Here is a 15,584-nt window from a genome sequence, read left to right as displayed (position 1 = left end):
TGGTGGTGGAATGTGCCTCTGGACGTTTAAAAGGCAGCTGGCATTGTTTGTTTACTAGGTTAGACCTCAATTAAAGCAATATCCCCATTGTTATTGCTGTGCGCTGTGTGTTCCATAATATCTGTGAAACAAAGGAAGAAAAGTTTCTGGAGGGGTAGAGGATAGAGGCAGATTGCCCAGCAACCAATTTTGAGCAGCCAGACACCAGGGCAAGAAGAAGAGCACATCGAAGAGCTCCGTGTCAAGGTGATGTGTGACTGTCTGCAAATTGCTCCACTCTCTGTCTTCCAGCAGGGCTGCTTGTGTGGCATCACATTGTTCTGCGTGGTGAGTAAGGCCATGGCATGGGCGAGAGGTCTTGTGCTGCAGCTTTTGTGAAGACATCCTTGGGAATCACTGGTTGCAACTTTAGAAAAGCCCTCCGTCCCCTATCAACCTGGATGGTGCTTGAGGACAGGCACCAGTGTAATGCCCCCCAAACAGTTTGATTTTTACAAAAGCGGCACCGGGTTGGGTGGGAAGGGAGAAAAACATAACCCCCCCCTTTTTTTTTTAAAAGGCTGGTTGAAATATACCAGCATGAGCAAACTTTTTGGCCTGAGGGCCACATCTGGAAATGGAAATTGTATGGTGGACAGCAGTGCGGGGGGTGAGGGCTCTGTCTGGGGGTGTGGGCTCTGGGGTGGGGCCAGAAATGACAAGTTCAGGGTGTGGGAGGGGGCTCTGGGATGGGACAGGGGGCTGCGGTGCAGGGGTGGGGTTAGGGCTCTGGCTGGGGTGTGGGCTCTGGGGTGGGGCTGAGGGGTTTGGGGTGCAGGAGGGTGCTCCAGGCTGGGACCAAGGAGTTCGGAGGGTGGAAGAGGGATCAGGGCTGGGGCAGGGGGTTTGGACACAGCGGGGAGTGAGGGCTCTGGCTGCGGAGGTGGGCTGTGGGATGAGGCTGGGGATGAGAGGTTTGGGGTGTAGGAGGGTGCTTCAGGTTGATATCGAGGGGTTCAGAGGGCAGGAGGGAGATCAGGGCTGGGGAAGAGGGATGGGGAGGGGTCAGGGTGCAGGATCATGGTAGCGCTTACCTCAAGCTGCTCCTGGAAGCAAGAGCATATCCCCCCACAGGCTCCTACATGGAGGCACAGCTAGGCGGCTCTGCACACTACCGCGTTCACAGGCACCTCTCCCTCAGCTTCCATTGTCTGCTGTTCCCTGTGAATAGGAGCTGCGGGGGTGGGTGGGCTGTGTGCAGAGCCCCCTGGCTGCCCCTGTGCAGAGGAGCCGGAGCAGAACATGCTGGCTGCTTCCCGGCAGCCACGCGGAGTGGGACAAGCCCCTGACACCACTCCTCATCTGGAGCGACGGACCAGGACAAGCCCCCAACCCTGCTTCCCAGTGGGAACGCCAAGCCTGGATTAAAAGGTCTGGCAGGCCGGATGCGGCTCACGGGCCATAGATTGCCCACCCCTGCAACAAACGGTGATCCCTTTCAACTACAACAGTGGCACACTTGGGAAATCGTGGTTGTGTCCCCCAGTTTTCACCAAACAGGGGCAGATTCCTTATTGAATTGTTTGCAGTTTAAGGGCTAGCATTGAAAACTCCCCCCGTTTCCCCTCGGTGGCCATATGCGATATCACTCTCCTGAGGGTAACAGAGGCGGAAAGGAAGCAGATGCTGCAAGCGTCTGGGTACAAACCTGGTCTTTATGCTGCAATGCTGTGTGCTGCAATGATGCCAGACGAGTTAATACCGGAGTGGCATGGGAAAGTGTCCTACCGTGGTAGATGAAATAAAGCACTCTTCCCAGAAACCTTCTGCAAAGGATTGCAGAGTACCTCCATGAAAGCTTCCTAGAGATCTCCATGGAGGATTCCCGGGCCATCCCCGTGCACATAAACAGACTTTTTCGGAGAGCACCCTCTGCATAGCTGGAGTGGCCACCAATACCCACTACACCTACTTTTTTGTTCAAAAAAATAATAGCATGTAACCCCTACGGTTTGACTGGAAATGTGTATGCACCAGAGGTGCCTTCCCCAGCATCACGCTGCGCCGGCAATTGGCAAAGGTGAAAGTAAGCCGGTACGTCCTGGTATAGCGTACCGGCAAGAGTCAGTGCGCTGCACTGGGGCGGCCCGGCTTCCCCAGGGGGCAATTTAAAGGGCCCAGGGCTCCCAGAAGGGGCTGGAGCCCCCGACCCTTTAAATTGCCACCAGAGCCCCACTGCTGGAGCCCTGGGGTAGGGCTGCGGGGCTCTGGGGGCTATTTAAAAAGTCCAGGGCTCCCGATGCCTCTGCCGCCCCAGTCCTTTAAATAGCCGCGGGAGCCCCGCCGCTTCCCCAGGGCTCTGGCGGCTATTTAAAGGGCTGGGGCAGTAGAAGCTGGGGAGCTGCAGGCCCTTTAAATAGCCCCCAGAGCCCCGGGCTGCTGCTGCTACCCCAGTGGGGGGGGGCACTTACCTTTCAGTGTGTGCTGGGGTTGGCTCTGACTCCCTCAGCCACGCCCCTTCTGCCCTAGGCCACGCCCCTTCCGGGGGCCAGAGTTGACCCCAGCATACCGGTAAGTCACTGGACTTACTTTCACCCCTGGCAATTGGTCCTGTGAAGGGACTGGCTCCCGGGTAAAAAACAGTTCTTGGCTGTCAGGGAGAATGGATCCTCTGCTTGCCTGTCTTGAATTCTCCTCCCCCTCCTCCTCCTCAACAATGTTCTCCTTGGTGTTGCTCGAGGTCGCCTGGGGCTCCTGGGAGGTATCCACAGACCGTTTTAGGGTGGTGGTGGGGTCGTTGCGAGAATCACATGCAGCTCCTCATAAAAGTGGCATGTCTGTGGGGCAGAACCAGAATGACTATTTGCTTCTCTTGTCTCCTGGTACGCTTGCCGAAGCTCCTTTATTTTCATGCGGCATTGCTGCATGTCCCTTGTGTAACCCTTCTCCCCTATGGCCCGCACAATCTTAGCATAGATGTCAGCGTTTCTTCTGCTGGATCGGAGCTCTGCCTGCACATACTCTTCTCCCATAGGCGCCAACTGCGTGGGTGCTCAGGGCTGGAGCACCCACGGAAAAAAATGAGTGGGTGCTTAGCACCCACCGGCAGTCAGCTCCCCTCCTCCCACCCAGCGCCTCCCGCCCACTGGCGGCCCTGCCAATCAACTCCTCCCCCTCCCTCCCAGGGCCTACTCTCCACCTCAATCAGCTGTTTTGCAACGTGCAGGAGGCTCGGGGAGAAAGAGGGAGGAGCTGGGACAGGGCACACTCGGGGGAGGGAGTGTAACTGGGCGGGAAGAGGCGGAGTGGTGGCAGGAAGAGGCAGGATTGGATGAGGGCTTGGGGGAAGGGGGCAGATGGGGGCAGGGCCTGGGGCAGAGCGGGGGGGTTGACCACCCTCCAGGCCCAAAGGAAGCCAGCACCTATGTCTTTTCCCCACACAACAATAAGATCCAGCATCTCCTGTGTACTCCATGCTGGAGCACGTTTGTGGCTTTGAGTCTCCATGATCAGCTGTGCTGGCGAGCTCTCCACGCTGATCAAACAGAAAATGAAAATTCTAAAGTTCCTGGGGCTTTAACGGGGAAGTGGCTGTTTCCTGTGTACCTGGCTGATGTGCAGTGGAGTTGAAAGTGCTCTCCAGAGCGGTCACAGCAGAGCACTGTGGGACACCTCCTGGAGGCCAATTCATTTGAATTACACAGCGGCGGGGTTTACACTATCCCCATGTTGATCCGTGGATGTCGAATCAAGCGCAATGCCTCTCGCCATGGCGGAGTACAGAAGTCGACATTAGAAGCCACTTACGTCGGTGGAAGGGACCCAGTAGTGTAGACGCATTATTAAATCGACCTAACGCGGCCTATGTTGACCTAAATTTGTAGCGTAGACCTAGCCTGTTTGGTTGTTATAAAATACCACTGTCTTTACTTTTCATGACAACATTTATATTTACTTTGCAGAGAGTCAGTAAAAATGGAAAAATTAGTAAAGATCTTTGGGGCGAATCCTGCAGTCTTTAAATAAGGACTGGATATGTACTAACTAAACAGCCATCAAAGTCAACAACTCTTGCTTAATTTAAGGATTGAGGGGTGTTTTCAGGTGTTGGCCTATTGTTTGGGATGAGGAACAGGTGGCCGGGCTAAGGGCCTGCTTTACCCTGGGAAGGATATCCAGAGCCTGGGGAAAACACACTGAGGAAAACACACTGGTATTCAACTTCTTTGTTAACTATCACTCATGCCCCTCTCTTCTCCCAGGGGCTCATTACTGGAGTCAACTGACTGTTGAATTCCCCAGAAACAAAAGGGAAAGTAGTCATTTCAGTAAATATTTTCAGCTGTGTTCACCCTCACACAAGGCCTGGAGGGGTTAATATGGCTAATTGGACCAATTAACTGCCCAATCTGCACCTGGAGGAGACTGGGATTTAAGTAGATCAAGTGCAACTGGGTAGGAACAGGTGGGGCCTATATAAACCAGGAAGCTAGCAATAGAAGGGGTTGGAAGAAGGGAGTCTTCAGTTGCTTTCTAGAAGAAGGGAAGTGTATGGGGAACTAAATGCCACTAGTTTATGGTTATCCTTTAGGAGAAGGATGTGTGGCTTGGTTAGCCCAGAGAAGGGGGAGAGGCAGGTAAGGTCCAGAGGCAAAGCAACAAGGTATGGAGTAGGTCAAACCTTAGCTGCTGATGAGGGGGCCCCTGTAATAGAGGCTGGACCTAGGTCCCCCTACTAGCTACTGAGGAAGTGGTACTAGCTGGGCAGTGAGTAGTAAGACTGCCTGAGACCATCTCTCATGAGTGTTTGCAAACCCAGATGGGGGGGAACACATGGGGACTGGGCCAGGAGGTTAAGTCATGAAGAGGCAGATGACTTTCCTGGAGTGGAAAGATTCCCAGAGTAACAGATGATGATAGAGACCCTGCTATAAGAGGGCACAATTCCTGGCCTCAGCTAATACCTGTGATTGCTTGGAGGAGGTACCACTAGTGATGAGGTTACCCCTTGATATGGTGTCAGTCCCTCCTGGCACCCTTTTGCAGTCCCCTCACTAAACCCACCAGTCCAATTATTTTCCAACTAAATTATTAGGGTTCTGCAGAGGTGGGCAAACTATGGCCTGTGGGCCACATCTGGCCTGTGGGACTGTCCTCCCTGGCTCCTGAACTCCGGGCTGGGGAAGCTGTCTTTCCTCCTCCCCCTGCCCTGCAACCACACCATGGTGTGGGCAGCGCTCTAGGCAGCGGAGCTGTGCAGCTCGCGGAGCGGAGCTGTGCAGCTCGCGGAGCGGAGCTGTGCAGCTCGCGGAGCGGAGCTGCAGCGAGTCTAGGTCCGGTTGGTGCAGCAGCCAGACGTGCTGCTCAGCTTGGTAAGTGGGCTGGGGCTCAGGGGTTGTATAAGGGGTGGGTCCTGGAAGGCAGACAGGGGCAGTTGGATGGTGTAGAGGTTCTGGGAGGGCAGTCAGGGGATGGGGAACAGGGAGATGGTTAGGGTCAGGGGGTGGGTGGTGGTGGTTAGGGGACAGGGAGTGGGGGGTTAGATGGGGGTGGAGTCCTGGGGGGCTGTTAGGGGTGGGGGGTCCTGGGAGGGGGCACATAGGGGACAAGGAGTGGGGGGGTTGGATGGGTTGGTGGTTCTAAGAGGGGGCAGTTGGGGTGCAGTGGGAGGTGATGGATAGGGAGGTGGGGGCCAGGCTGTTTGGGGAGGCACAGCCTTCCCTACCCAGCCCTCCATACAGTTTCACAACCCCGATATGGCCCTCAGGCCAAAAAGTTTTCCCACCCCTGGGTTACAGCCTTCTGGTTGCCAATGTTGGACGCCAACAGGTTTAGCAACTGCAGTGATGCAGAAGCAGCGTCTTCAAAACAAGGTACGATTGTCGGGGCAAAGGATTGGTAACACTTTTCATTCCAGAGAGGTTAATGCGATTCTGGGGAAAATGCATCAGTATTCAGATGGTTTGCTAGAGACCAGTCATATCCTCTCGCATGAGCTCAAGACTGGCATAACCTGAGGGTTGAATTCCCCAGAACCCAAGAGTGAGGGGTGTGTGGGTTTTTTTACATAACCTAGTAACCACTTCCAAGCTGATCCAAGAAAGTTTGTCTAGCGGTGTATCGTCCAAGTGACTATAGACAAGACTGGATCCTGTTTCAGTTGTGCTGCTCACTTATGGAACTGAACCGGCCCCATTTCAAGTGGCTTTATTCCTACTCCCCCTTACACTGCCCCCTTGGTTCTAACACGGTTAGCGGGCAATGGCCCTGGGTCGGGGGAGAGAGAGGATTGAACTAGCCCCGACAGGTGTTTGTCTCTGGAGGGCGGAGCCCCGCGTGGGAGACCCCCCCCCCCCCCCTGCCTGCACAGACTCGGGAGGCTGCTGCGCTCCGCGGGTGGGGCACAGAGTGGAAGGATCCCGCGGCCGGCCGGGCACGTCACTTACTCACCCCGGAGCGCACACGCCCCGCAGCTGCTCCGAACCCGGGGGCGGACCGGCGCGGTTGCACTGCGGGGGGTCCGCGCGGCGAGGAGGCGGGGGGGGGGGGGTGAAAGGGGCACAGGAACGGGACGCTCGAACAGCCGGCTTAGGTTAGATCCGCCGCCTGCGGAGCCCACGAGCAGCTGACCTCGCTTTGTGTAAGGGGCCCACGGCCGCGCGTGGGCTCGGGCAGGGAGGGCCTCCCACGGTGCAGGCTGGGCGCTGAGCCCAGGGGCGAACCAGTGACCCCGGCCAAGCGTAGCCCCCGGGGTCAGGCACCTGTTGCCCGGACACCACGTGGGTGCTCAGCAATGACACCCGCCCCGCCCGACCGAGACTCCGCCCCTTTCCCGCATGGCTCCGCCCCATAGCCTGAGTGGGGGCTGCCGCAGACGCTCCGCAGCCTTCGCCCCGCGAGTGCCCCCTGCTGCCGCTGCCATGGTCTCGGCTCCGCGCTGCCCACCCGGCGCCCGGGGGCTCCTGGCGCTGCTGCTGCTGCTGCCCCTGCCCGGGGCTCGCGGTGAGTGGGGCGGGGCTCGTCTCCCCCCTGTCTCGGTGGCTTCGGAGCCTTCCCTGTCCCGCTTCAGGCTGGTCCCGCCCCCAGAAACCGTGCCTGGCCGCGGGAGCGGAACCGGCTCGTGGCCGGCTGGGATCGGTACAGCGGGATGGTCCGTAACGTGCACAGTCTGCCTGGGGGCTCGTAGGGCGGTGCGCGCTCCTGCCGGGGTGTGACAGTGACACTCTTGTACCAAACCCTCCAGCAAACCAGCCTCAAAGCGGCGATGGGAACAATCCAGCCACATTGTCCCCAAGGAAACGAGTTACAGGGATTGCCCAGTTCGTAGAGTCTGTATCTTTTCTAGCTGACTTGCTTCCCCCCTGCTTCTGTCTGTCTCTATGGCTAGGCCAGTGTGGTTCTCCTCCGAGCTTCAGTTTTGCTGAGGTAACCGGGAGAACGTGGAGTCACTACCCTGTTGGATCCCGTCTGAGATACTCCTGTCGCCCAGGATACACTTTGGACCCTCGAAAGTTATCTGTAGTTACATGTGATGCAGATTCAACGTGGTCATTATACCCTGAGTTTTGTATAGGTGAGTATCTTTGTTGCTTTTGCGTCTCAATTGATTTACAAGCCATCTTTTCCCCAAAACAAGGGAGTCCCAATTCTGTGACCGGTTCACTGTTAACCACTGGCTTCCATGAACATTTTCTAAATCCCCTTTAGTCAGTTCCTGCTTAGATTAATAGCTGGGTTTTTTTAATGACATGTTTGTTTAAAATTCCCAACACTTGTGTCTTGGCAGGTCACTTTAAGAGCAGCTGACATACCAACTTCCAGTCATTTCTGTTTTCTGAGTCGACTGCTCTCAGATGGTCATAAGAGGAGGGATAGATTTACCATCTTTCTTGACCCTTTTTATGCATCAGCATGTTACAGATCCTAGACAGCAACTTCAGAATAATGCATTTATTGTCTACGAGAGACCCCATTGTCCATATGATGCTCCTGTGACTATTGGGAGGCATTCAGTGCCCACCAGTGATGATGCTGGATTTTGATATTTTACCTATGCTAGTCCATTTTAAATGGAGGTATAAAATAAAGGACATTTAAACCTTAACCTGCTTTAATTTCCCCAATGATCTTGGTTCTAACCATGTCACATCTTGTCCAGTGTTCTATGCAAATACTCAAATACAGCTACAACTCCAACTCACTGCAGTTAAATTCATCATGTTCATTGGATTTCATTCCTGGCTTGGGGAACATCACAAATTCTGCAACCAAGTGAAAAACCCTGGTGTACTGTCTCTTTTTGAAAAATTGAAGTCTCACTATTCCTAATGCCTATGTGAGGAGGAATGATTTATTTATTTATTATTGGTTATTATCTTAGAAAACTAATGAATATAGAATTCAGCCATAGTAAAATTACTTTACTAAAAGTAAACCCAGTATTGAATAACAATATGTATTACAAACTTGATAAAATACTAATTCATAATAAAATTCCTTTGGATTCCAGCACCACTCAAGTTTGGCCTAGTCATCCTGATGACAGCAGCCTGGGTAGGCAGAGGAGAATTAGGGGGTTTGTGGGGACATGGGGCAGAGCAAGTGGTGGGGCCCCTTCCCACCCCTTCTACCTGCAGGCTCCCATCTTCCTCCCTGGGCACTCCAGCCAGGGAGTGGGGTCAGGGCATGGAGACTTGCCGGAACTCCTGCAAGACCATGTGCCCTGACCCTGCTCCCCAGCAGGAGCGCTGGGTAGGTCGGGGTGCAGGGGCACCCATTTTTCTGGGGGGCCCCAATTGGCAAAGGCCCCGTTGGGTCAGTGGTTAATCTGCCACTGTGGGTAGGCCAAATCTGAGTGGCACTGCAACCCCATGAGCCAGGTCACAACTCCACTTTCACAAATCTGATCCAGTCGCGGGGCAAGGGCCAAACCGTAATGACGTTACAATCCTGGAGCTTGCAACGACTGAAGCAGAGAGACCAGCTCAGCTCAGCCAGCCCCTTGGCACGGGAACTGCAGGAACCACAACTGTGGGGTGAGTGCCAAGTAAGGTCCAACCCTCCTGGGATATAGGACCTGACCGAAACCACCCTAGGACCTCCATGCACACACTATTTACTGGGTCATGACAGGCCATAAACATTTAAAAATGGGTCCTCAGTCCAAAAAAGGTTAACCGCTGGATTAGACCATTGGCTTGATCTGCCATAGTATTTGCTATGTTAGGGGGAGCAAGTTAGCATATCCCTTTTTCTTTTTCCCATTAAGGTCACATGAGGGAACACTAATATTAGTCTTGGTTTTTTCTAGGAAGACCATGTAAACCACTAGAACTAGAAAATGGCAGAGTGCATTTAACCAGTTTCCGGTTTGGTGCAACAGCAAACTTCTCCTGTAGTGAAGGGTGAGTGGCAAGTTGCTTCTTTTGACTAATTAACAGAACCTAGACTGGTGTGAAACTGCTGGTGAAGTCTGGCAAAATGAGACTAGAAAGCCTGCTTAACTTCACTTAACATAAGTGAGTGGTGTACTATAAATCTGTAGCTATGGGCTGGGCCCTTAAGAATTACACCTGCGATTCTCAAAGGTGTTGAAGGAAGCTAGCCACCCATTTATGGCTGTTCTTTGGTGGGAGATGGGCACCTAACTCACTCAGGTGCTTTTGGAAATCCCAGCCTAAACCTTCAACAGGTCATCCCAACTGCTGCTGGATCATGAGTCCTAAGGGAAAGCCCCACCTGAAGGGTAATGTGGCACTCACTGATCGGTGCCATCTCTGCCATGTTACAGGGACTGTTATTGGTCAGTCTTAGCATCTTGAATAGATGCTGGGATTGTAGGGCAGAATATTGCCCATAAAAGACAGCACCAGATAGAAGCAGACCTCTTCCTACGCTACAACAGCAAATATTTCTGTCCCTTCATGATAGATGTTGATATCAGGGCAGTGTCCAGTTCAGTTGTTGCTTTTTTCCATGTGGGTTATGTGACAAGCCTTGGGGGAATCCTAAATGGGTTTTGGCTTCATTCCACTGAGCAGGTGCTTTCTGGGGGTTGGGATAACTGAATAGATCGCATTGCATGGGGACCGAAAAACGCAACCAACAAATGCAGGTGTGTGTGGTGTGTGTTGTGGTGTTTTTTTTTTTTCTCCTCTTCAGTATATCACAACCCCTGCTGCCAGGTCAAGCCCTCTAAAGTTAAGCTCTCTGTGAAGAGCAGTCAGATGTCTCTGGGTGGCAGCTGACCCTCAGTTTGAGTGAGAAGAGATGGTGGGGGAGGTAACTCCCTGATGGTGGCTGCATGGGGTTTGGCAATCTAAATGCCTTTTTCTGTGGATTGGTTGTCAGCCTGCCTTCTGGGTGAAGTAGGTTGATCCACAGTTGAAGGATTTGTGGAGGTAGGGTTTCTTTGCAGTGGCCTACATGGACTGAAGGCCTTGGATTTGTGCAGGCCCAGGAGTTCCCTGGGTTTAGTGTGAGGTTGGGTCTTGGACAGTTAAGATGCCCAGGTTTTGAATATGGAAGGGAGATGGGGTCAGGTGGGTGACAGCTCAGGGCAGCTGATTTCTCTCCGTCGCATCTGTCAGGATGGGTTGTCTTTAGGTCTGATTTTTATTTTACAAAACATTGCTGGGGAGGAAAGGTAAGGGCAGCTGCTTAAGCTGAGTCATTGACAACTGGGGTAACACAACTGGGCATTCAGAGAAGCGATGTCTAGTACTGCTGCAGATAAAAGCACAGTAATTCTAAGGTGTAGAATGGCGGCAGCTCGCATTTCAAACACTCTCCTACATCCTAGAAACATCAGATGAGGCACAGCCCCCTACCCAGGAAGTCAAAACCCTTTTTCCACGTGAAAGCACCGTGAGCAGACCAGTCATGTCTATAATAACATGGTTTCCTGGGCATTTATTAAGTTCTATAGCAGGGATGATTAGAGCCCTCTTCCATCCTTTAGAGATATTTGCTCTCATTACTACTTGTATCACCAGTTTAGAAGAAGGATCACTTGTTCCCCTTTGCAGAGAATTAACAAGCATTCCCAAGCATCTGACTAGTGTAGACGAGAAGTGAGGGCATTCTCTTGCTAACAGTTGTACAAGCTTATACTCACCAGTTAATAGCTCTAGATTGCCTTTAATTACTTAGTGTTCCTTGGTCCTATAGTGTTAGACATATCCTGTTTTATAGCGGAGATGACCCTGATCAATCACTTGTCTTCACCTACTGGCATAAAGAAACCATGTTCCATCTTTCTGAACTGTAACCTAGTTACTTGCTTACTCAAGTAATAAACTTGAATCTTTTTTCTTTAGTTACAAATTAATTGGCCGGACTTCTTCCCAATGTGTGCTTGTGAAAAATGGAGTTGATTGGGATCAGGAGGCTCCATTTTGCAAAGGTAAACTAATTGTTTTAAGAACCATTCATGACTGGAGATGATTCGGCATAGCTGGCGCTACAGAGAAGTCTCTGTTCTTACGTCTTTTAATCCAAATAAGAGTAAAACTTGAGGATGTATGTTTGGTTGGGGAGAGAATGAAATCAGCCTGTGGTTCCCCGTGGTGTTTGGATGACGCCTATAGAATCAATGCTTAAAAACAGTCCCTTTTAGATTGTTTAATATTCAAATCCAACAGGCCTCATGGCACCTCTTCACTATTGTATCTGTGTAATCCTGCTGTTCACTAAGTAAAAGTCATGATAATGACTTCAAGAAGTTTTGACCCTTCCCAAACCTGACTACCCACTTAAAGTCTGAGGCTCTTTGGGAGTGAATCACAATTAATTTGCCTCTACTTCAATTTGATCTCTTGGATGCTTTCTGGGCTTGGTCCCTCAATCATGCTGCTGATGGTCCAGTCTGGAATCAGCTGCTGCTACAAGAAATGTCCTGGCTTAGTTTTCTGCTGGTGGAACAACACTACCTCTAGAGATGTTGGACAAGAAGTTCTGGCTCCCTGAGGCAAATGTTGGGAAGGGGCACGCTCTGTTAAGGTCATCTTCCAGAGTTGGTGTTTTATGGAGCATCCCCCTTGAGCAATGGATGTACTGGGTTGGATCATGCCTAAAAAGCAGAAAAACCTTCAGAATCTGAAAGGGGTCTTACTTCAAATGTTAAAATGCAATGTTAAGTACCTTCCAAATGGCTACATAGCTTTCTGGGGGGATCTGAGACAACTTTCTTAGTGAAAACTCTCTTCAGTTCACCTGTAATTTGAACTTTAATTTTCATGTTGACATTCTTTGCTTCAGTAATCCCTTGTCTTCCACCTCCTGATATCACCCATGGATCCCATAATGCTCTGAGTGGAGAAGAGTTTTTCTTTGGCTTAAAAGTAACTTACAAATGTGACCCGGGCTTCTCTCTTATTGGAGAGGCCTCTGTTTTTTGTACAACGAAAGATAATGTCAATGGAGAGTGGAGTGGGCCTGCCCCTGAATGCAAAGGTTAGTAGCGTCTGTTTTTATCCCTTTCTTATTCTACTATCTCCTCCCAGGAAAAACTATATTTTGAGAAGTCTGTTTCCCATAAATACATATCTTGAAAACTAGTTACTGTTGGAAACCCAATCTCTAAAGAAGGAATGTCACTTACTTATTTCTGGAAACCATTTTGCCTCTTGTACATGTACATTTTGTGTCTCTTCAGTGTTCCGAGACTGTGATGTGAGAATTAACTGCAAACAGTTGACTTTAGGTAGAGAGAAACTCTAAACTAGGGTTTTGTTTTTATGCCAGTGCCCTACTATTCGAGTGCTAAAGCGGGTGGGGAGAGCCTTACAAGCAGGATTGTTTGGAAACCATATTTTTCAGAACTCTCTGGGAGGGCTCCTTGGCAGTGAAGGCTCAGGCCTCTGTGAGTTCATCTCACAGCCATAAAGTTCTTAGGAGGGGGAAATAAAGGTCATTGTACAATCCTCATTTGGGCGATGGCAGTGCTCACGCACACTATTGCATTTAGCTAACAATGCATTTATGTACTTGGTATTCAAGCAGCTGCAACAACTTGGTTTTATTCTTGCTGAGTTACCCAGCCTAACAGCTGGGATGGAGGCTTTTTCAGAAGCATTGGGTAGGTTGGTCACCTCGCTACTTTTAATATTAACTCTCCCAAAAGCAGGGAAGTTCAGTTCCAGAAAGTCATTGTATGTGGATCTCTTGTAGCTTGACCCAAATTCCTGATGGCATCGTACAATGATCATGTTTAACTCGTGCAGTTTACTGGAGGGTGGGGAAGGGGCCTGATATTAATACAGTTGGGTGCTGTGGTGTATGTGGACTAACATCTTTTTTTAAAGGTGAAAATTCCAAAGTTGTGTGACTTTATTTTAAAATACTTGACTACAGCAGGCATCAAAATGTATCAGGGCTTTTTTTGTCTCTCTCACACACTCTGCTTCCTGTGCAAAACATTCTTATGCTGGTACTTTTAATTTTCAGTGGTCAAGTGTCCAGAGCCAGAAGTCAAAAATGGAAAAAAACACTCTGGGTTTGGACCTGACTATTCATATGGAAACATTGTAATATTTGAATGTGATTCTGGCTACACTCTGAAGGGTAGCAGTTCAGTTAAATGTGAAGCTAATAATTCATGGGTTCCATCTTTGCCCACCTGTCTACGTAAGTATAAGCAGTTGTGTGGAATCTTTTATATGATGTTTAGGAAGCTTATTGCCTTTGAGTAGCCATTTTACAGTGATATAAAGTTTGAGTGTCTGTGTCCCTCTTTCGTCGTAGGCATAATACAGACTTCTCCTTCAGGAGGGATAAAAGATACTTCTGGTGAGTTGGAAGAACTTTTGGGGAGGGGCTATTTAAAGCTTCCAGATTTTTAGCATGTAGATTCTAAAAGACTGAAAATGGAAGTGTGAAATTCAGAAAGTAAATTTCATCTCTATGTTCTGGAATTTTGTCATCCACAATTGCTACTGTAAGCAATGTTCTCCCTCGGGTTTTAGGGCACTACATATTTTTTTTTTCTACCCTTCCTTGCATGCTCTTCTCAAAAGCACTTGAAACAGCTTACTAGCTGTCCTGAGCTGTGAGCATGTGTAAATTTCCTCATGAGGGCCCATAGGGTGAAGCATTCAGGAGAGGTTTAGCAGCTGGCCACCTGAGGATAGTGATGCATTCAAACAAGGACTTGGCTTCAGATTTGTAACAGCTTCTAAATTTCTTCAACGCACTTCTGATTTCCCCTCCTTTCAAGTGATTGCACGTTCAGTGTGTAAGGGCTTTGTCTGAAGCCAGAGAGTTTGCAATAGTGGTACCCACTGGAGCAGTGCATGTGCCCTGAGCTGCCTCATTACCCTACTGATCTTCCCTCATTCCTGTCAGCTATTTCTCACTGCCTGTGGTGAGTAGTCAGTCTCCAGTGAGCTCTGCACACAGGATTTTTCCTCTAATGAACTTGTAGCACTCATTGACCCATTGGGATTATTTTCTTAAATATTTGTCACAGTTAACTTGCAAAATTAACTCTTTATTTTTATTTTGTGAGGGTGGGGGAGAAATAAAGGCCATTGCTAGTTAAATGCAATGTGTACATGAACATTGCACTGCAGTCACCAACATGAGGATTCTACTATGTGTTTATAGACTTGGTATCCAAGCAGCTCCACCACCTTGGGCTTATTCTTGATGGGTTTCCCATAATCAGTGGGATTGTGAGGCTTTCAGAGGCATGGTTGGATGGGTTGATAACTTCGCTACTTAATATAAAGCTCCCAAAAGCAGGAATATGAACATAAGCTAAATTTAATGGCTTTAAGAACAGTTCATGACTGGAGATGCTGCAGTGTGACTGGTGTTAAATGTTCTTTGAGTGATTGTCTACACAGATTGCACTTGTGGAGTGCATGTGCCCATGTGTGCAAGACAGGCTCTTTTGAATAGCCGTGTCCACTGGGGCAGTGTCTGTTCCCTGGATGCCCTCTCACCATGTAGGTGAAGGTATAAAGGTCAGAGCACTTCAGCTGTTGCCTATTGGGTGAAGACTCATGTCTCTGTCCCTTCTGACTGGAATATCTACAGGCAGCACAGTACCCTCCTTTCACCATATATTTCCCAATTCAGACAGGTTGCCCAAGGACACCTGCTTGCTTTCTCTTCAGAGGGTTTTTAACAGGTATAATTGCTACTGTTATACGTACCTCACAGTTCTTCCTATGCAGGTCTACCTTATTTTTAAGTTTAAAAAGCATTAGACTCTCTGTATCCTGGGCTGACAAAAAGTGAGTAGAGTTTTGCTAGAGACACACCTCAACTGCTAGCAGAGCACCTCACCCTCCCTGATTGAACTAACCTCGTTATCTCCACACTGATTTATACCTGCCTCTGGAGATTTCCATTACTTGCATCTGAAGAAGTGAGGTTCTTACCCACGAAAGCTTATGCTCCCAATACTTCTGTTAGTCTCAAAGGTGCCACAGGACCCTCTGTTGCTTTTTACAGATTCAGACTAACACGGCTACCCCTCTGATACTTGCTAGAGACAGAATCTTTGGTTCTTTTTTGGTTACATTTTACAGAGTCTAGACACACAGAGACTAATTCCAGTTTTATTTCTTTCTAGCAAGATCATGCCCTCACCCTGGAAA

General features: G+C 49.9%; 1 protein-coding gene across 1 annotated transcript in view; it reads left to right on the top strand.

Annotated features, from left to right (window-relative positions):
- Positions 1-6,821: 6,821 nt before the first annotated feature.
- LOC101943449 (complement receptor type 1-like) overlaps positions 6,822-15,584 on the top strand; it is a 431,031-nt gene continuing 422,268 nt past the window's right edge. Inside the window, exons 1-5 of the mRNA XM_065594544.1 lie at positions 6,822-6,981; positions 7,367-7,552; positions 9,290-9,383; positions 11,298-11,383; positions 12,238-12,432. Of these exons, the coding sequence (XP_065450616.1) occupies positions 6,900-6,981; positions 7,367-7,552; positions 9,290-9,383; positions 11,298-11,383; positions 12,238-12,432 (643 nt within the window). The 5' untranslated portion in view covers positions 6,822-6,899. The remainder of the gene's footprint in view (positions 6,982-7,366; positions 7,553-9,289; positions 9,384-11,297; positions 11,384-12,237; positions 12,433-15,584) is intronic.

Source organism: Chrysemys picta, chromosome 4 (genome assembly GCF_011386835.1).
Source record: "Chrysemys picta bellii isolate R12L10 chromosome 4, ASM1138683v2, whole genome shotgun sequence".
Classification (NCBI taxonomy): domain Eukaryota; kingdom Metazoa; phylum Chordata; order Testudines; family Emydidae; genus Chrysemys; species Chrysemys picta.
Note: the sequence above shows the minus strand (reverse complement) of the source record. Positions and strands in the feature narration are given on the sequence as shown.